Source organism: Typopeltis vanoorti, chromosome 4 (genome assembly GCF_054136105.1).
Source record: "Typopeltis vanoorti isolate ZY-2024b chromosome 4, IOZ_Tvanoo_1.0, whole genome shotgun sequence".
Taxonomy (NCBI): domain Eukaryota; kingdom Metazoa; phylum Arthropoda; class Arachnida; order Uropygi; family Thelyphonidae; genus Typopeltis; species Typopeltis vanoorti.
The window spans coordinates 107,787,700-107,810,132 of NC_143552.1; the positions used below are offsets into that span (position 1 = coordinate 107,787,700).

Below are 22,433 nucleotides of genomic sequence, written 5' to 3' on the forward strand. Positions count from 1 at the left end.
TTTAGGTCTTCTCAGTAAGCCACTATCTTAGGATCTCCCTCTTCATCAAGGATATCATAAGATGTCTTGGTGAAAAAATTACATTTCAGTAGATTTTTTTTTTATTCAATGTTGGAGCACACTAGGGTTCTGTACTCTTGCACATGCTATTCTTATATGTCAATTAGAGTTCTTGTCAGCAAAACTGTCCATAGTTTTGCTGACAATAACTCTCCATTCCTCTTATTCATTCGATAACCCTTGGAATCTCAAATGATACTCAAATGATTCAAGAGCTTCACCATCCTCCATAACCAGTATCTCGAACCCTCATCTCGCTGTTCTCAAGTGTAGTGAAGATAGAAATAAATAATTCATGGTAAGGCTTGTAATGATTTATTTAAAAAATTAGACAAACTTTGACATGTTTTTAGCTGACAGCATTGTCAGGAAAAGCAGTAAAGAACATACAATAAGATCAGAACACTTTACCAACTTTTTTTTTAATGAATGAGTATTTTTGCATGAAATTTGTAGGTGGTTATTGGTATAACAGCAGTCTTGTATGTTATGAATAGGAGTCTTCCAGATATCATGAAGTAAAGGTTTTGGTTTATGTTCGATCATCATGATCAAATCGCTTTAGAAGATTCTAATGACACTTGTGGCTAACTAACTATTATTCTATCAGTTGCTTCATTAAAAAAAAAAGGTCATTAAGGTATTCAGATCTTATTGTATTCTCTGCTGCTTTTCCTAACATTGTTGTCAGCTAATTGATGGAAAAACATGTTGAAATTTGTCTAATTTTTTTAACAAATCTGTGAGCCTTTGCCCCACATTATTTATTTCTGTAACTCTAGTCCTCGTAATTATCACATTAACTATGCAGTGAAGATAATCATTGCTGTAAAAATATAATCCTGTCTTATTACCCAGAAGAAAGATTCTGCTTCTTTCTTTTGATAATGTTATTACAAAACTTTGTTTGCTCACACTTGGATAAAGGATTAAACTAAATTTATTATAGTCTAACCAAGTGAAAAATAAACTTTCAACATCTTTCTCTAAATCCAGAGTAATTTAATAAAAAGGTGGCACACCTTTTGGCAACTCCTATAGGTAAAGATGACCTCGCTATTGCTTCTGCCTGGTATCTTCACGTCTGGGCCTGGCTCCCACTGAAGAGACCTCAATAAAGGTCGAAACTAGTCTGGGGTAGTGGCCCTTCCCTTAATGCATAACATTATACATATCCGCAAGGAGATGTGTTTTGCATTATGGAAGATACTGAGATAAGATTGATGTTAGCTTGCTCCACCTTTCCTACGAGTTCCCGGTGTTGTACTACCTGACCCCAGTCCTGAAGATACTTTCAGGTGCAAACTTTGTTTGCTCACACTTGGATAAAGAATTAAACTAAATTTATTAATGTTATTACAGTAATACACTGCCTTATAACAATCCAATCATATGATGATTTTAGTGACGTGCACTGCCACGAATCAACTGATTATCTACACAATCGTTTACTATGGAGATGTAATGAGCAATGACACATTTTTATTTCTCTGTGAATTATAAACTGTTTATAACTGTTGTTTTCTTTTATTGTTGTTATGGCAGATAAAATTCAAAATAAGGGCAGTGTTTCTCCAGTTTAAAGAAGATGCATAAATCTATCACATTGTATTCTATGATGAAAATTATTAAATTCACTGATAATGGTGTATCAAACACTGAGATAGGCTGCACACTAAACTTACTCACATTGCTGTTGTTACAGTTGTTAAAAAAAGTAAGTAAAATGAAAAGTACTATAACAGTTAATACTACAGTTATCTGAATGTGACAATCTTATTGCTGAAATGGAAAAACTTTTAATGGGACAGATTGATGACCAAACCTGCTGGGGTGTTTCCTTAAGCCAAGCTATTCGGAATAACTTTTTTGTTTGCAAAAATTATTCTAAATTTTTCATTGGCATATCTGATACATAAATGCTTTATTTACATCATTTACACACATATGAAATATGTTCATCCTGAACAACTGCAATGCAGTTCTCACAACATCATGCCATGCTTAACACCAAGTGATTCAGGAGTTCTTGAGGTAAACTAACCCACTTCTTCAGAACAAGGATAAGGCCTTGTTTGTTTTCTGGAGGGAATTTCGAGAAGCAATACACAGTGTGCCTATTAAGTAATGAGATTGGTTTTTTACAGGACATGTTTGTTGCAAAAGTAACAAATATGTTTATAGTTTTTGACTGCTAGAGTGTGTTGTTGTAATCACAGATGAACTTTCAAGTCGAGTCATGCAGCAGTTTTTTTGTGGCAACTGTTGAAGTAAGTGTGTCAGAAGTTGTGTCATGGAGTAAATAACTATGATATACTTTTACTGTAAATTAGAAAAAACTGCTACAGACGTGTACCAAGACCTAAAAAAATTTTATAGCGATATTGTCTGAACCAAGCACAGGTGTTCTGCTAGTTTTCAATGTTTAAAGAGGAGAGGGAGTCCCTGGAGGATGAACCACATTGTGGATGGCCAGTTTCTGCATGGACAAATGAAAATGTGAAAGCTAGTGAAATTGTTATCCATGACAGGCAAATAACCACTCAGATACTCGCTATACAGTTTGGTGTCAGGAATGAAATGGCCAGATTAATCTTAAGAAAGAGATTACAAGAGGAAGATTTCTTGGAGGTTTGTGCCACACATGTTGACACATGACCAGAGAAAGCACAAATTGCATTTTGTCAAAATTTCATCCATGCAGTTGATCAAGATTGTGATTTGTTGCAAAGAATTGTCACCGGTGATGAAAGTTGGTGTCTTCAGTTTGATCCGGAAATGAAACGGCAGAGCATGGAATGGCATGGAACATCTCCCCAGCAGAAGAAAGTTAAGTTGCAAAAATCACATATGAAGATAGTGGTCTTTTTTTTTTTTTTGACATTGCTGGAATTATTCACCACGAATTTGCTCCTGAGGGCACCACAGTGAACAGTAAGTATTATTTAGGAGTAATGCAATGTCTGTATGCCCTCATGCAGTGTGTCAGGAAAGAACAGTTCCACAATAATTGTTGTTGGTTTCTGTTGCACAACAACGTGCCCTCACACTGTATGCTGCCTGTGAAGCAGTTTCTGGCTTCGAAGTTGATCTGTGTGATCGATCATCCCCCTGTTTTTTCAGATTTGGCTCCTAAGACTTTTTCCTCTTCCCAATGATGAAGTGTGTCATGAAAGGGAAGAGCTTCAGTGTCATTGAAGACATCCGACATAGTGTGACCCAGACACTGAAGGAGGTTCCTGTTCAGGACTTCCACCTGAACTTTCGAACACCTTTATGACAGATGTAAACATTGCGTGGAGTTGGAAGAAGATTTTGAATCTGTATAATTGACAACAAATATAGTTCTTTGTTTTGATATAATAATTGTTGTCTCATTACTTAACTAGTAATCTCCTTCCCAAACATGTTCTATGGGAGTTGAGATCTGGGGTTGAGAGCTGGCCACTCAATTTGATTAATATCCTCAGTCTCCAGAAGTATCTCCACTCCATATATGATGTGGTATGGCATTGTCATCCATAAAAATGAATTCTTTGCCTACAGCACCACAGAACAGTCAAATATGATGTTGAAGAACTTTGTTGCAATATCATTCACCAGTCATAGTTCCTTTTTCCAGCACTTGTAACTCGGTCCATCCATTAAGCATAATGCCTCCCAACACCATGACCTCAGCACCACCATATCTATCCCTTTCGAGAACATTCTCACGATGTTAAGCAGTACCACTTTCGCATCAGACCAAGTATCATCTAGAATTGGAGGAAAGAGTAAAACAACTGTCATCCTTTCTCATGCTACATCTGCTGCATCTTGTTATTAGAAATTCTCCTGAATACTGAATAAACAAGGATGGGCTGTCAGTTTGAGTGAAAAATTGAAAAGAATTATAACACCAGAGGAAAACACACATAAAATACTTTATTAGCATAGAATTTTCACCTTAGTATCATAGGCATCATCAATACAAGAACACAAAATGACAATTAAACATCAACAGACAATTCCAAAAAAGTACCACCTAAGTAATTAATGTGAGATAACTATAAAGGTTAGTAAATTTTCTAACTTATTTAAAAAAAATTATATATATATTTCCAAAAAAGTACCACCTAAGTAATTAATGTGAGATAACTATAAAGGTTAGTAAATTTTCTAACTTATTTAAAAAAAAATTGTGTATGTATATATATATATATATGTAGACAATATAAAGTTTGGAAAGATTAGTTGATTTAAAAAGTACTATCTCACACAAAGGGGATAGATATAGGCCATTGGATGTGTTTAAGTTCGGACATTGAAGTAAAGTTTCACATGTTTCTTTATAAAGCTGTTCTATAAGGAAATGACTTTTATGAAGAATTCTTGTCTTGTTCCAATGAGCTGTATGTTGATGGCATGCTCTGCAAGTCCAGACTGTTCAGGCTCATAGTACTTAATATAAGACTTGTGTTTTTCTAGTCAAATAAAAGCAGATCTTCCTGTTTGTCTGAAATCAGATAGTCACAAGAGCAAGAAATCTGGTAGGCATCTGTAATAATTGAGAGGTGGAAACTTTTTCTCAGGAAAGGTGGAGATTTTTCTGATGGGACAAAAAAAATATTCAGTGGTTTTTTTTAAAACTTTTGTTATGTGTTCACTAATGCCTTGCACATAAGGGATAGGAATGCAAGTTATTTCTTCTGTATTTGAAGAAGTAGACATACCATAACTGTTAAAAGCTCTTTTGATGAATCCTTAAAACCATTAGATAAAAAGATGGAATTAATATGTTTTAATTCTTTCTGTAACAGTTCATTTTAAAAAGTTCAAAATTCAAAAGTTTTAAAATTACCGAATATTTTTGTTGCCTCTTGCTCCATCAGAAAAATCTTCACCTCTCTCGCTTCTCCCTCTCAGTTATCCGGGAGATTCATTGCTCTTATGGTTTATCTTATTTTGGTCAAACAGGAAGATCTGCTTTTATTTGGCTAGAAGAACACAAGTCTTATATCAAATATGATGAACCTGAACAGTCTGGAGTTGTAGAACATGCTATTGGCACTAAATATAGAGTTCATTGGAACCAGATAAGTGTTCTTCATAAAAGTCATCTCCTCATAGAATGGCTTTATAAAAAACATGTGAAACTTTACTTCACTGTCCTACTTAAACAGATCCATCTATCCCCTTTGTGGGATATAGCACTTTTTTAATCAGCTAATCTTTCCTAACTTTATATTGTCTAAATATATATATATAATTTTTTTTTAAAATAAGTTAGAAAATTTACTGACCTTTTTAGTTATCTTACATTAGCTACTTAGATGTCGCTTTTTTGAATTATCTATTAATGTTTAATTTCTATTTTGTGTTTTTGTAATTAAAATGCCTATGATATTGAGGTGAAAATTATATGCTAATAAAGTATTTTATGTGAGTTTTTCCTCTGGTGTTATAATTCTTTCCAAAATGCCTACTCATGATATTGCATTATTGAAACAAACTGATAAATTATATTCTGTATTGCTTAAACTCCCAAAACAAAAATGGCAGTACATCATTTATTATTATTATTATTATTATTATTATTATTCTACATCCCAGACATGCTAAATAAACTACCTTTTGAATACAGGAACCTTACAAACTACAATAGCCTGAAAAGAGCCTTAATGACATACTATGAACAAGCAATATTCACCCTACTCACCTTACATAAATTTATGAAACAATATATTAGTTCAAGCTTTCCAGTTCAGTGATGCATCATGACATTCCAAATTATTGTGTGTGTCCCTGCATGTATGTGTGAATGAATTTCTCATCCTATGGCTGTAGTAAATATCAGACCTATCAAACATCAAACCAATAAACAATAACTAACCAGTGTCATCCTCAGATAAGCTTACTAAAAAGCTTCGAGGATGCAAGCTGAGACATTCTTCTTCTTCTCTCCCGAAGTCCTAACTGGACCGTTGGGTCACTCATGGCTGGTAGATGATGTTCTTTGTTAGCCTCCTCCAGTCATATTGGTCTCTTGTTCTTGATGTCAGTTGAGAAAGGGAAGAACTTGTCCATTTTTTGATGTTATCAATCCATTTTAATTGGGGTCGGCCCCTAACCCTTTATCCCAGAACAATTCCTTCTAGTGCTTGCTTTGGGATGCCATTAGCCCTTTCCACATGTCCGAACCATTTCATCTGTCTTCTTCTGATAAATGTCAGGATGTTTTCCCCCTTTTTTTGTTTTTCTGTCTATTGAATCAATCAGTTTCCAGACATTTTCATTAGTTTCAAGAGCGGTATAAAGAATTCTCAAAAGTCTTCTGTATGTTTTCAGTTCGTTCTCATTTCAAAAGGCAGAAGTCTCCTCTCATCTTCCCTCAATAAAGTCCAGGCCTCACAACCATACAGTAGGATAGAATTCATCAAAGTGTCAATTAGTCTTAGTCTGGTTGTGATTACTATTTTTTTTGTTATCTCTCCACAATGGTTTTAGCTTCTGTAGGGCCACAGTTGCCTTGGCAATTCAATATTTAATGTCCGTTTTTGTGTGACTATCTCGACTCGGGTGCTACCTAGGTAAGACAACTTGTTTACGTTCTCAATTTGTTCATTGTCAGTTCAATGTTGAATTTTGAGGTAATCATTCTTTTTGTTTTTTGCAGGTTTATGTATAATCCATATTTTTTTAATGTTCTGAAAGTACAGCTGGTTATCTCTTGTAATTCTTCATTTTCTGCCAGTAGATCGATATCATCTGCAAAACATAAGTTATTTATTCTTATCGCCAACTGTGATTCCATTGTCATATTCATAATGAGCTTCATCTATGACATATTCCAGAAAACAATTAAAAAGAAGATAGGACAAGATGCATCCCTGTCTTACCCCCCCCCATTCTGCCAGAAATGGTTCACTGCTATAGTTTTTAATTTCAATTCTTATATCGGATGAGGAATAAAGAGATTTAATAATCCTAATGATTTTATTGTCTATGCCAAAATGCTCCAAAATTTTCCATAATACCTCGTGCCATATTGAGTCAAAATCTTTTTGAAGGTCTAAAAAGTTATGGCAGATTATTTTGTTATGTTCTATGTATTTTTCGCTACTATGTGGATTTCTGGAAGCTTGCTTGTTCGTCTGATAGTCTACTTTCTATTTTCTTTTAGATTTTTGACAATAGTATTTTTAACAGGATTTTGCTTGGATGGCTAATAAGGCTTATTGTTCTGTAGTTATTACATTTACTGCTGCATCCCTTTTTAGGAATAGGTACGAGGACAGAAGTCTGCCAATCAGAAGGCCAAGTCTCTGTGTTCCATACATCCAGAAATAAATTTAGCAAAGTGTCTATGATAATATTACCTCCTTCACGTATCAGTTCCATTGTAACACCGTCGATTCCCGGTGATTTTTCTATTTTTGAGGAGTTAACTGCTGCAATGACTTCTTCTTTTAATATTGGATAATCTCTTTCCTCCGAACCTCCTGGCAAAATTCCGTCTAAAATATCGTCGGTCAGTTGGGGGTCCTTTTGGAAAAGCTTGGTTGTGTAACATTTCCATCTATCGACTATTTTCTGGTAAGGGTTCCATCTTCATCTTTTATACTTCAATTAATTGCTGTAAAAGGTTTGGTTAACTTATTGATAATTTGAAAAGCACTTTTAGGATTATTTTTATTTAGGTCCTCTTCTATGTTTTTGCATTCACCTAGGTAGGTTCCTAGCCTGTTTAACTTCTTTTTTAATAATCTTAATAATATTTTTATACTGTTCTTTGTTGTCACCACTATTAATATGAAGTTTCAAATTTCTTCTTTCATCACAAAGGTCCAGAATATTTTTGGTTATCCATGATTTATTAACTTTCCTTTTGTATCCAAGAATTTCTTCATCTGTTTCAGTTATCTTTTGTGAAAAGTATTTGGTTTTAGATTTGATATTGTTATATTTCTTGAAGCTTGTGTCAAAAATTTGTTTTAATTTGTGTTTATATAATGTATTTGTTTAGGGATCTTTTTTAATTTTTCTATATTATATCTTTTACGAGTTAGTTTTGTAGGTAATATTTCCCTCATTTTCATATTTACAGTCGGCTCCAGTAAATGATCTGGTTCTTGTAAGGTTGATGGAGTTTTTAAATTTTGTGCTTACAAGGATAAAGTCGATTTGGTTGTGTGTTTTATCATCAGGGGAAAGTCCATGTCCATCTTCTGGAAAGTTTATGGGGAAATAAGGTGTTAGAAATGGTGAGTTCGTTTTGCAAGGCAAAATTGATCAATTCAAAACCTCTTGTTTGTCTCTCCATAACCATACGGTCCAACAAATGGAAGAAAATTTTACCGATGTCTGTTCCAATTTTGGCATTCCACTCGCCCTGTACAAGCAGAAGGTCTTTTCTATTCATTTTGGTGATTGCTGTATTAAGCTGACCATAAAACTCCTCTACTTCAGAATCCTCATGGCCTGTGGTTGGGCCATAGGCCTCTATGATGGTGATATTGAGTGGTTCCCCTCTTAGGCAGACTAAAGCAATTCTGATATTGATAGAATTGAATTCCATGACAGAATTTCGTGACGTTTTGTGTATCAAAAACCTGACACCTTCTTTTCCTTTTCAGTCACATCCAGAATAAAGAAGCAGATGTCCTTCATCTATTGGTAATTCTCCTGTTTTGGGTCCTAATATTCCAAGTTCCAATCATTAGATGGTTGCAGAGTCTAAATCTGGGACCAGTTTTTCATTATTTTTGTCAGTGATAATGGTAGTGGTAGCGCCACTCGTTAACTTTTCATTGCCATCCCTGGTGCTACTACCAAATGGCAACATGGACCTTGTTGAACCAGGTGATGTCTGAGCTGGCATAGTGAAGGATATATAAATAAATCCTTCACCATGAATGTCTAGTGGGCAGTAGATTAAGACAGATGCCACCCATCTCCTCTTCTGTCTTCATCTGTTAGTATTTAACTGGGCATAGCGAGATGGCCTTCACACCTTGAGTGGCCCTAATAGGAGTAGTAATACTCCCGACATACTTCATCCATCCCCCACCGCAGTGAGGCAGCATAGCAGGACTCTGGGAGGGGGGAGACATCATGATTATTATTATTATTACATGACACCCCCAAAGACTCGATGAGGGAGGGCACCCACTCGTCTCCACCACTCAGTCCACCAACTACAGCAAACCGCAACTACCATCATCATCATCATCATCTACATTCATGCTCATGGTGGGATTAACCTGCAGCCTTTTGGCTGGAGACCAGATACACTAACCACTCAGCCAACCAGGCCAGCAATTGCATCTGAACCAAGATTAACAAAGAAAAAAAAAATCTATTTATTACATTTAAGTGCTGTAGTGACAGTGCTTAATAAATACATTATGGCAAAAATTGTAAATATATTATATAGTTTATTGTTATTGTATAAATACTGTAAAAATGTAATCTTATTCAACTGCAACTATAAATTACCAACTAGAGTAACTACTATTAATATATTATACAAAACAAGGAAAATTTATAAGAATTTCATTGTTAAAAAAAAAAAAAACAGAACAATACCTTTTGCAAATGCATAATATATAATCATAATTTTAATAATCAACATCATAATCATCATGTAGCTTCCTCAGTGAGAGGGTGCAGTACCATGTCCTTTCAGTTCTCTCTGTTGATGGCTTTCCTTTTTGTTTCTACATATCCATGTGATCCTGTCCATGATCTTATATCTTCAAGCCATGTCCTTCGTTTTTTGCCTCTTGATCCTTTTCCCATAATTTTTCCTTCTAAAAACCATTAGTATCCTCTGTCCTGCGGAACCTCTCAGTACATGTCCTGCCAATCTCATCTTTCTCTGGATCATTTCCTGTAATAAAGATCTATGTGTTCTAATTCTCTGTCCTTTCAGTTCTCTCTGTTGGTGGCTTTCCTTTTTGTTTCTGCATATCCATGTGATCCTGTCCATGATCTTATATCTTGTAGCCATGTCCTTCGTTTTTTGTCTCTTGATCCTTTTCCCATAATTTTTCCTTCTAAAAACTGTTAGTATCCTCTGTCCTGCGGAACCTCTCAGTACATGTCCTGCCAATCTCGTCTTTCTCTGGATCATTTCCTGTAATAAAGATCTATGTGTTCTCATTCTCTGTAGGACGTCTGTATTTGTCACATGTTTTCTCCATGGGATTTTCAGAGCTCTCCTATAGCACCACATTTCAAAGGCCATTATCTGTTGTCTTACTCTCTTCTTGAATATCCAGGTCTCACTTCCATATGTGAAAATTGGCCACACTAATGTTCTTATCATTCTTTTCTTTGTCTCAATACTCAAGAACTTCTGAGCAGATCTTTATTTTTCCAGAATGCATCTTTAGCTATGGCTGTTCTTATTTTTATTTCTTTATCTTGCTTTCCATCTGCAGTAAAGTAGGTGCCTAAATATTTGTATATTCTGTTGTATGTTCAATTTTCATATTGTTTATGAATATTTCTGGCTCGGATCTGCTTTCTTTTGAGATTTTCATAAATTTGGTCTTTTTTGCATTTATGTCTAATCCAAACTCTTTACCTTTTTCAATTAGTAGCTGCATTAATTTGATTAAGTTGTTACCATTCTAATAGCAGAAAATGGAATCATCAGCATATCTGAGATTGTTTTATTTTATACCATTGATACTAATTCCTATTTTTTGTTTTTCAATCTTTTTCATCACTGTCTCACTATAGATATTAAATAGATTTGGTGAAAGGATACATCCTTGTCTAACTCCTCTTTATATTTTCACTACAGAAGTCTCATTGTTAAACAGCTGCATTTTCTGTTTGGTGTAAATCATTTTTATAATCTTAAGTACATAATCTTCTATGTTTAATTTATCTAATATATTGAACATTTTATTATGTTTTACCCAGTCAAAAGACTTCTGAAAGTCTATGAAGCATATGTAAATGTTCCTATTTCTTTCTAGTGATCTTTCTATTAGTATTTTTAGTTCCAGGATAGCATTAATGGTTCCCATTCTTCATCTGAAGCCTTTCTGTTGTTCACTCAGTTCACCGCTTATTTCTCTTTCAATTTGTTTGTTAACGATGTTTAAAATAATTTTAGATGCATGGGATATTAGGCTCACAGTTCTGTAATCCCCTTAATTTTGTGCATTATGTTTCTTTGGAATTGGTATGCAGATAGATGTTGTAAAAACTTCAGGTAATTGTATTGTTTTATAGATGTCCTGAATGGATTCCACTAAATAGTTGTTATTATTGCCAGTCAAAGCTTTCAGCAGCTCAGCCGGAATATTATCACACCCAGGGGATTTATTATTAGGAAGATTCTTAATTACATGTTCTACCTCCTTTCTTGTGGGTAGAGTGGTATCTGTTGTTATGTTTAACTTAAGGTGTCGTGAATCATCTAACATGTTACGATTATCATCATCATAGAGATCTGATAAGTACTCCACCCATCTTCCATTTATCTTTTCCTTATCAACGAGTATGTTTTCATCTTTGTCCTTGATGCTATTAGACTGTGTACATTTTGCTTTTCCATTAAGTTCTTTCACTTTCAGGAATGCTTCTCTGGTTTTGTTCCTATTTTGTAATTCTTCTATCTCAGTGCAATTTTAATAATAAAAACTATTTAAGTTTTATATAGAAATCTAATGTGGGAAATGAGCCATAATCTGCAGCACTTAGTTGCTGTACTTTTTAAAATAACATGTTGGAATGTCACTTAAGATGATTATAGTATATATATGTAAATATTTTTAAGATCAATAAAAAAAATATATTATTATTATGTGACACCTCAAAGGATGCATTGTGGGAGGATACTCTACCCCACCATACACAACTTGCCATCTCCCCCTACTTAATCCTTCAACTACTACTACCACAACAATAGCACTACCATCAATACATAATGCTGTCTATTGCTATTTTATAATAAGGTGACAGCAGATGGCTGTCACCTTATTATAAAATGTGAATAAATTACTGTAGCATGACCTGCCTTTTACAAAGCCACTGTCCCTATAGAGCAAGTGTGGCCACAACATGGTTCACGAGCCACATGTGGCTCGTGTCCACACATCACGCAGCTCTTCATGCTCTACCAGGAAAAAATAAACAAAAAGAGAAGAGGGTCTGGAACTTGCTTCCAAAACTCAATCATGAAACATCCAATTTGCTTCAGTACTTCATCCTCTTGAATTTCCAAATTCTCCAGTTCTGCAGCTGCAACATCCATCACAATTGGTTTTGAAATAGGACAACTGCACTCAAGCACGTTCGTGAGGAAATGATTTTCCAGAAAAACGAAGGTTGGCTTAAGTTCTCCAAGGTTACAAAATCGACTGTTGAGTTCTTATTTAGTTTGATAAGATCCTGTTTCTAATTTCCACTCCTGGCGAATTTGTCAGTATTTTTTTCAGACAAACAAAGTGATTGAAAGTTATATTTTCGAAGTCTCTATGGAAAAATTGCAGTTTGCTTTGGAAGCTTAGCATGGTCTGTGCAAGATTGGTTATTAGTTTTTCTTCTCCTTGAAGTGAAAAGATTAATATCTGTAGATGCTGCAAAACATTGGTGAAAAATGCCATGTCTAACAACCATTGAGTGTCTTCAAGATCAGGGGAAAATTTCTCCTTCTCCCTAAGAAACTGTTTGATTGGTTCTAACAACAATAAAAACTTGTTTAATACAGTACTAACTGAGAGCCACCTTACTAAGCAAAACCATGATACGTCATTAGGAATCTCGTCACAATTCAACTCATCAAGAAAGCTTTTGAATTGTCTATGTGTTTTAGCACTTGAACGCATAAAATTTGCAATTCTTAGAACTACTTCCATTATGTATTCAAATTTAAAACACTTGGCAACTAGATGTTCCCTGTGAATAATGCAATGTACAGGTAGGAAAGTAGGATATGATTCATCATTCTCAAGAAGCACCATCAGTTGCAATGCTGACGATTTTTTCGCGTGATACCGAAAGAGCTTCTTTGATATCAGAGCCACATGTACTTTCAACACTCTCAAGTCCAATAGCTCTTCCTTGATGTTCAGGTCGTGAGATACAAAGTGGACAAATGTAGCTATTTGTGGATGGTCCTGAATATCTGTAGAATCATCCAAAGCCAGACTAAATGCAGCAGAGTTTTTCAAGTTATGGTGTAAGTTATTTACAATGTCAGCACTGATAACAGAAATTCTCATTTCAGTTGTATATCTGGAGACTGGCATCTGTTCAGCCAGTATGAGTAGTTTATTATTATTATTATCTGGGTTTAAAACTGAAATTATTTCTGCAATATTCTTCTGGACAAATTCTCTTTCTTTGTACGGACGTTTTGGCTGTGCAATATTAAATGCTAAAATAAAACCAGCCTTTGTAGTAAACATGGACATCAATTTACTCTGACCATGCAGTTGTTCTTTCAAAGGTGAAAGTTTAGTTTGCCTCGGATCAGAACCAAGAGGAAATTCTTTACTAAAATTACTGTGATTTGTGGCATAATGATGCTTGAGACTGCTGGCTTTGAATTGCGCAAGTGTTATTTGGCATATGGCACATATTGGTTTACTTTTCGTTTCACAAAAAGAAACTCCTCTTCCCACTCTGACCTAAAACTTCTGTATTCCTCATCATATTAATGTTTTTTATGCAACATTTATGAGCTTGAAAAAGAGTTCAACGATAACAAGCACTGTCAATGGACTCATCAACAATATGTTGAACGATACTGATAGATGAGAGCAGGAAGTGTAACTAATGTGTTGTGGCATAGTTTCTGCATCCCCACCGCACTTGTACACATTCACTCCTGTACCATTGCATCGGTCAAAGGTTGCAGCTCTTCTAAGTCTTACAGGAATTATTTTGCCTCCAAAAGGATGCATAGTTGGCCACCCTTGCTATAGAGTATCATATTCCTATCTGCACATTACTGAATATTTATATATAAATATATACTAGATATATCTATATAGATATAGTAACCAGCCTAAATATATATTTAGATTGTTCACAGAATTTTTTTTTTCTTTTTTTAGATAAGGAAAAATGTAGCTGTGATATACCAGAAGATAACTACTTAGACAAAGAGTTTATTTTAACAAGATTTGTTCCAGGTTCTTTAGTGTGGGCAAAATTACCAGGTTATCCATGGCAAGTATTTCTGTTTTTATTATTGTTAAAATTATTAGATTGTTTTTAAGCAGTGTTATGTATTTAGTTTGTTCAAAACAAACCCTATACCCTATAACAGCATAAAAATATATGTTGGTCAGATTGACTGAGTAGTTAGCGTATACATCCATTAGGTTTTGGGTGGGTTCAAATCCTGCCATGGATGTGGATATCTGTGGTTGTCTCTAGATTGGAGACAAACTTTATTGCCAGATATGAAATTGTCCTTCTTAATGGAGGACAGAAGTGGCTTGAAAAATTTCTATTTTTGGTCTCTAGAAAGGGTTCTGGACTATGTAAGAAATACCGTATTTTTCCGTTTATAAGATGATACTTTTTTTTTTAATTTTTAGACCAAAAATTGCGGGTTATCTTATACATGGGGTGAGGGGGTAACCATTAGAGAGACCTGCGGTTGCCGTGGTAAAACTGCTAGTACATTGTCTCCACGAACAGGCTTCCGCCAATCACTAGCATTTGTTAACTCTGTCGATTGATGTCATAGCCCATAAAAATGTCCAAAAATAAAAAACGATTGTCATATTCTTCAAAATTCAAGTTAAAAGTCAGCAAAAGTTATAATAGTCAAAATATTACCTAATTACTAAATATACTTCGAATATTTTAAAAAATATCAAATGTGTTCCGTTTTATGTTTAAAATATTGATTTCTTAATTTAGGTTTTGAAAAAGTAGGGTTCGTCTTTATACATGAGGACATCTTATATACGGAAAAATACAGTAAATTTTAAAAAAAAAAATACAAAAAATATATATATCATCATCATTATCAGCTATTGTCGATCCACTGCTGGATGAAGGTCTTTCCAAGATTACTCCAAAACTGTCTGTCCATGTCACTCCTGCAAATCTGATGATATCGTCAATTTACCATGATTTTGGTCAGCGTCGTGGTCGTTTTTCCTCTCGTGGAATCCAATCCAGTACTTCTTTCATTCATCATTGATCTTGTCTTTGAGCAGTATACCCAGCCCATTGCCACTTCAGCTGTTTCACTCTTCCTGTGATGTCAGAGACTTTGGTTTGATTTCTTATCCATGTATTCCTTTTGTAATCCAGTCTTGTGATACCAAGCATACTTCTTTCCATACTAAATTGTGTTGTTCTTAATTTCCTTTGCATTTAGCGTCCGTGTTTCACAGCCATATATCAATATAGGAAGAATACATTGGTTAAAAACTTTTCTCTTCAGGCATAATGGTAGTTGGCTTTTGAATATCGAATGTAACTTTCCAAATGCTTTCCATCCAAGCATTGTGCATCTTTTAATTTCGTCTATGATATTTTGTTGTCATTGATATCTGTTGTCCTAGTATATGTAATGGTCTACTTGTTTAATTTCTTCGTTATTGATTTTTATTATTTCTGGTCGGACATACTATTGAGCATAACTTGGGTCTTCTTTAAGTTTATCTTTAGGCCAGCTAGCAATTTAGAGTTCATGGATTTGAGTCTGTAATTCATGCATAGTTGAAGTAAAGATAACTATGTTGTGTGCAAAGCGTAAATGGCTTAAATATCTTCGATTTATTTTCAGACCTTTCCCTTCCCAATCAAGAAGTTTGAATATTTCTTCTAGGCATGCTGTGAATAATTTTGGAGAGATTGTGTCACCCTGTCTTATACCTCTCTGTATTTTCACAGCAGAAATGTTTCCATTGAAATGAATTGCTGCTGTGTCATTGGTGTATGCTGATTTGATGGTTCTGACATATGGCTCCTCCACTTGTTGGTTTTGTAATGCTTTTAGTATTGCACAAGTTTTTAGCGAATCAAAGGCTTTCTTGTAATCAATAAAACCAAGACATAATGGCAATTGATATTCATTACACCGTTCAATAATCTGCTGTACAACTTAAATATGATCTATTTCAATGCCACTTCGAAAGCCTGCCTGTTCTTTTCGTTGTGCTAGGTCTAGTTGTACAAAGCCTATGAGCTAAGACTTTTGTAAACCACTGATAGTAGACAGATGGGTCAGTAGTTCATCAAGTCTTCTACCTCAACTTTTTTATGTATCAGAATTAGGGTAGCCTTCTTCCATGTTGTTGGTACATCATTTTTCTTCAGGCATAAAGTAAATAGTTTTGCTATGAGTTTGTAGATTATTTCTCCACCTGTTTGTAGAAGTTCAGCTATAACTCCATCCTCACCTGCAGCTTTTCCATTTTGCAAGCTTTGGATGCTCCACATAACTTCTTCTGGTAGAATCTGTGGTACTTCAGCTGTTTCGTAGTTGTCTTCTTCTTCTTCATTTAATTCATCATCCTGATATAATACTGAGTAAAATTCTTCAATTCTTTTTGCTATAGCATATCTATCTCTGGTTATGGTCCCATCTTGTAGTTTGACTTCAACCATCTGTTTATTGCTGTGCATCAATTGCTGTTTGGCTTTTTTGAGACTACGATTGTTTTCAATTGTTTTCTGACTGAATACACAATTCAGTTTTATTCTGTAGGTCAAGATTTCCCAAACTTTTTTTTCCGTGGTCCGGTTATTTTAATACTTCATCTTCGTGACTCACTAAAATTTTTATGGCCAATAGGTAAAATAAAACAGATTTGAATGTTGATAAAGTTTTCATTTATTATTATTATAATAAAGAAGCATTTACTCTTACAAAAATATAAAGAAATTAAACTAAAGCCAAGTAATTTATTAATAAGAAGTGCGATGCTGTTGTTTGTTAACTAGAAACCTCAGGTTTGGAGGCAAGGTACACGTAATCAGTAAATACAAAAAAATTACTCTCTCTCTCTCGATGCTTAACATGGCAGGCGAGTAAAACAAACACCAGACTGCCAAAGGATTCGACTGGTGGCATGGTTGCTGCTGCGCAACCTCGCCATTAGTTGAGCTACTTTACCACGAAGAGACTGTGAAATGATGATGCGGACAGAGCGCGTTTTTTGTCTCTATTAATTAAATTATTTATTCATTAGTCCCGATTAAATGCTATTTACTTGTATTTTAGAGTTTTTTCGTGAAGAAAGGAAAACCCAAAAACGAAGCACCTAGGTTTTCAAGAGTTTTTTTAGGCTACCCGGCATTTAGCTTTCGTGACCTGCCATTTGGGGAAACGCTGCTATAGGTTATTTGATTGTCTCATTTCTCTTCGCGTCTTCATAAGCTGTTTTGTTTCTTCAGATATTTTGTCTTGTTTCTGTTCTGTGGTACCAACTATTTCAAGTGAGCATTGTAAAAGGTTTTGGGTGATAATGTCATTACTTTCTGATGGATCAGCATTGTCATTGACAAAAGAAGCCCCAGAGATGAATCACAGGCAACATGAAGCTAATTGTCGCAAACAAGGCATCCAAAGGTTTCCAAGCCTCCTGGACTACTTACAATTATGATGAATTCAAAACATAAAAAAGTTCCATGGCGGCTCGATCATTGCCAGGAATAACAAGGATCGCATTGCTTGTTTAGGTGGAGAGCAAGCTTCAAAAAATATGTTACAGTCCCCTAATCAACACTACCTCAAGATATGTTCCCTAAACATAGAAGGGATATCTAAATCCAAAGTCGAAGTCATCGGCAAAATAGCCAAAGATAAAGCAATTAACGTCTTGAATCTCCAGGAAACCCATGTGCCTGACACAGCCCTCAATAGACTAAAGATCCCAGGACTCATTCTCGTGTCTTATAACTACCACCTCAAGCATGGCCTAGCAACCTATATCCGGCCTGGTCTCTAGGATATAACCCAAAGTGTTCCTGATACAGAATACTCCATAGGTATTAAAGTTCAAAAGATCACTATCTGCAATGTCTACAAACCTCCATTGCAATCCTGGCCTGATCAGATAGACTGACCTCCTCCTCACCCTGCTGTCCATGTTGGTGACTTTAATTCGATCACACCATGTGGGGCTATTCCTCTAACAACCGGGAAGGTAATAATCTAGCTAACTGGATGGATACATATAACTTGTATTTGAATTATGATGCCAAGCAGGACGGCACTCTTTATTCAGCCAGATGGAACAGAACCTACACTCCAGATCTGTGCATAGTCACTAAAGATTCTGAAGACCATCCCTGAACCATTCTTAACAGATTCCCTAATAGTCAACATCATCCCACATTAATAGAGATAGGAACATCAATCCCAGTCATCAGCAGCTGAACACCAATTGTTAGATGGAATCTCTGCAGGTCCAACTGGACTGCATTTCAGAAACAAATTGAGCAAACCATTAGAGCAATTCCATCCACTCCTAATTTCTGTCCTAGATTTGTTAAACTATTCAAATCTGCAGCAAAAGCCTCAATCCCTAGAGGCTACAGAAAACAATATATCCCATGTTGGAGTAGAGAAAGTGAGGAACTCCTAGCCAAATATGAGGAAACTGAAGATACAACTATTGCTAAGGAGCTCATATCAACCCTGGATTAAAACAGAAAGGAAAGATGGATCTCAACCAATGAACTCGATTTTGTCATATCTAGTCGGAGAAGCTGGTCACTTTTGAGGTGGAGCAGAGCCAACGACACACAAAATAACAGAGATGACTCTTGATCAAATGGCTAACCATTTATTGAAAACCTCTAAGATTCATCCCAGCTCTACCAGGAAAATTGCTGTACAAGCTTCCATCAGACAAATCCTGAAGACGGAACCCGAGCTTCCTGAACTCGTACACCCAGTATCTCGGGAAGAGGTACAAATAGCCTTAAAACTTACCAAGAATGGCAAAGCTGCAGGAGCAGATGGTATACTCCCTGCATTCCTAAAACATCTTGGTCAACATGGCTGGCTGCCCTTTTCTCAGAAATCATCATGACTGGTAAACTACCAAAGTTGTGGCAGGAAGCCAAAATAATTGCCATGCCCAAACCAGGGAAAGATCCAAATGATGTGAAAAACCTACGACCTATCTCCTTGCTTTGCACCACCTTTATTCTCTTTGAAAGAATTCTCCTTAAAAGAATTTCACCACTCATTGAAAGAGCACTCCCGACTGAACAAGCTGGCTTCATGCCAGGAAGAAGTTGCTGTGACCAGGTTCTGGCCCTGACAACTCAAATTGAAGCAGGCTTCCAGAAGAAACTTAAATCTGGAGCTACTTTCATTGACCTAACATCTGCTTATGACACTGTCTGGATCAGGGGCCTTGTCCTAAAACTAGGAAATATTATAAACTTTACGACTTTTTGAATCTATTCTCTCCAACAGAAAGATCTGGGTCCATATTGGTGGAAAAAATGAGCAGGCCCAGATTTCTTCACAACGGTCTTCCTCAGGGCTCTGTGTTATCCCCTATACTTTTTAACATCTACGTGTATGATCTACCTCATACCAGATCAAGCAAGTATATGTACGCCGATGACCTAGCGATCTTACATCAATCCACCTTGAAATACAGACCTAGAATCAACCTTGAATATAGACTTGAAAACCCTGGAAAAATACTTCAAGCAGTGGTACTTGAAGCCAAATCCAACAAAAACAGTGTCCTCAGTATTTCACCTGTACAATGCAGAGGCAAATCGACAACTCAACCTTTCTTTCTGTGGAAAAATGGTAGAACACGAAAGCTGTATAAGTAGAGTGAGCCTGGACAGAAGCCTAACCTATAAAAGGCACATCATCAACCTCTCCAATAAAATTAAAACCAGAAATAATATTAAAAAAAAAAAATTTCAAGGCTTGCTGGAACAACCTGGGGTTGTGGTGCAGAAGTCTTAAGGTCGTCTGCACTAGCCCTCACATTCTCTGCAGCAGAATATTGTGCCCATGTCTGGGAAAGAAGTACACACACTAACATTATAGACACCCAGCTAAACTCTACCATGCACACAATTAGTGGGACAGTGAGAAGCATCCTTCTCTCCTGGCTGCCTGTTCTATCTAACATTGCTCCACCACACATCCAGGGAAGACAAGTCTCGATTAAGGAATTTAATAAAGCAAAAAAGGAAAGACTTTGGAAGCAGGTTGTGCCTTTATGTAATGAACTTTTATATGTTAAGATTTTCATCATTTGTTTCTGGAAATTGTGATTGTACTGTTCACTTACCAGTTTCATGTAGCCATAAGCATAAATAAATAAAATAGCCTTAAGAGGGATAATAAATTCCCTATCTTTACTTGTTAGCATATTTTTCAACATCTAAATAATCCTTTGAGCTATTTTACCAGCTTTTGCAATATGCCCTCTGAACTTCAACTCTCTGTCCACCATTATATACTATACATACTACCGTCTAGTATCTATCCATTACTCATCCTCCTATCCACGCTACTAGCTTCATATCATTCCAGTTTGCTCTGACTTTTGTAATAGTTTTCCATGTGATATTCTGTCAAATGCCTTTACAACATCCAGCAGCAGCAGCATCATGGTTTTACAGAAAATGGTGAGAGATCAGGGGAGAACAAGAGCTCATCCTTGGAAGCTGTATAAGGAGGGTGTGAACAAGAGAGTGAGAAGCAGGATTTTTGCATGCAGAGTTGTGAATGCCTGAGAGTTTTAGTGCACTTAGGATGTAGTATGATCTGTGTATATAACAAAAGGACCTCCTAGATGAGTCTCTGACTGCATGTGGTCTTAGCTAATAATAATTCCCCAAGTCCCTAGCCTCATTAATTTCTTGCAATCCGGTACCATTAATATGCTACACCATATATACAACCTTTTCAATTCATAGTGTATAACCTTACATTTTGCAGCATTAAATTGATAGTCATTATCCTTTGTCCACATTGCCAATTTAATGAAATCATCCTACAGGATATCTGTATCACCTTTATGAACATGGTGCTCTCTCCAGTTTTGCATCATAGCAAACAACTGAATATCCCTTTTTAAATCTTTCCCTACATCAGTGATATACAAATTAAAGAGTCCTAGTACAGAACCCTGAGATTATAATACTAGTGACCCTCATTCTCCTAGATTCAACTCCATCATATACTCTCTAGTATGTCCATCAGCAATTCCCCCCCCCCCCCATCCACGCTACTAGCTTCATATCAATTCCAATTTGCTCTGTTTTTTGTAATAGTTTTCCATCTGGTGTTCTGTCAAATGCCTTTGAAAAATCCAGCAGCAGCATGGTGTAACCATTTCCTTTATCTAATTCCATTGGCATTTCATTATAAAATGTGAATAAATTACTAAGACAGGACCTACCCTTTACAAAACCATGTTGCCCACTATAGAGTATCATATCCCTTTCCATCCACTGTTGAATTTGACTTTTAAACCACTCCTGATATATTAATTGGTCAGTATTAAGTGCTACTTCTGTCTTGGATCCACCTTTATATAAAGGGAACTATCTTACCTTCTTTCTGCTTTGCCCGGAACCTTGCCAGAGCTGAGACTCAAATTGAACAACTTCATTAGAAACTATGCCATTTCTCTTGCATGTTTACATAGTATATGGGATAATATGCCAGTCCATATTTCTAGTCCCACTGTTGTATTCAACTTAAAACAATTAACAAACAATTAAAAACAGTGATGTTTTTCAATATGCTGAATACCTCCTGTTTATCTACCTCAATTTTGACATGCATGTCTGTCACATCAGCAACTGCAAAATCTTTACCTGGACGATACACCTTCTTAAAATGATCACTTAGCAACTCAACTATTTCTTTTGCCTCTGTCTCCTGCCTAACATAAGCGTTAATTAAAGTCATCCTGCCATAGTCATTTTCCTCCTACTTGCCTGCTTAGCTAATTTTCTCTCATAATATAATTTGCATTTCTTATCATACTATTCACCCTTCTTGTTTTGCACTTTGTACTGGGCCTGTTGGCCGAGTGGTTAGCGTATCCGCTCTCCAACCAAAAGGCTGCAGGTTTTGAATTCTGCAGTGGGCATGGAGGTTTGTGATTGTCTATGAAAATTATATGGTGACAGTGGACAGTAGATGCGTTGGTGTAGATGAGGCGGTTTGTGGATGAGTTTGAGTGGTGGAGACGGAGAGTTGTAGAGTAAGTGCCCTCCCTCGATGAGTCTTAAGACTCCCTGGATGTGTCAAATAATAATAATATTCCCTCCACTACGGTTTTTTTTTTTTTCCAGCTCAGCTCTTGCTTTATATCTCTACTCATCCACTTAATCCCCACTTAGTTTATCCTCCTGACCTATCAGACTGCATACCATAGGTCAGTTTATCCTCCCGACCTATG

At 35.9% G+C, this 22,433-nt stretch overlaps 1 protein-coding gene across 3 annotated transcripts in view; it reads left to right on the forward strand.

Moving 5' to 3' along the window:
* The window catches only part of LOC150107593 (uncharacterized), a 279,745-nt gene that overhangs the window by 115,093 nt on the left and 142,219 nt on the right, over nt 1-22,433 (forward strand). For all 3 annotated transcript variants that reach the window (XM_090391408.1, XM_090391406.1, XM_090391407.1), the window contains exon 7: nt 14,121-14,235. In XM_090391408.1, coding sequence (XP_090247534.1) covers nt 14,121-14,235 — 115 coding nt within the window. The remainder of the gene's footprint in view (nt 1-14,120; nt 14,236-22,433) is intronic.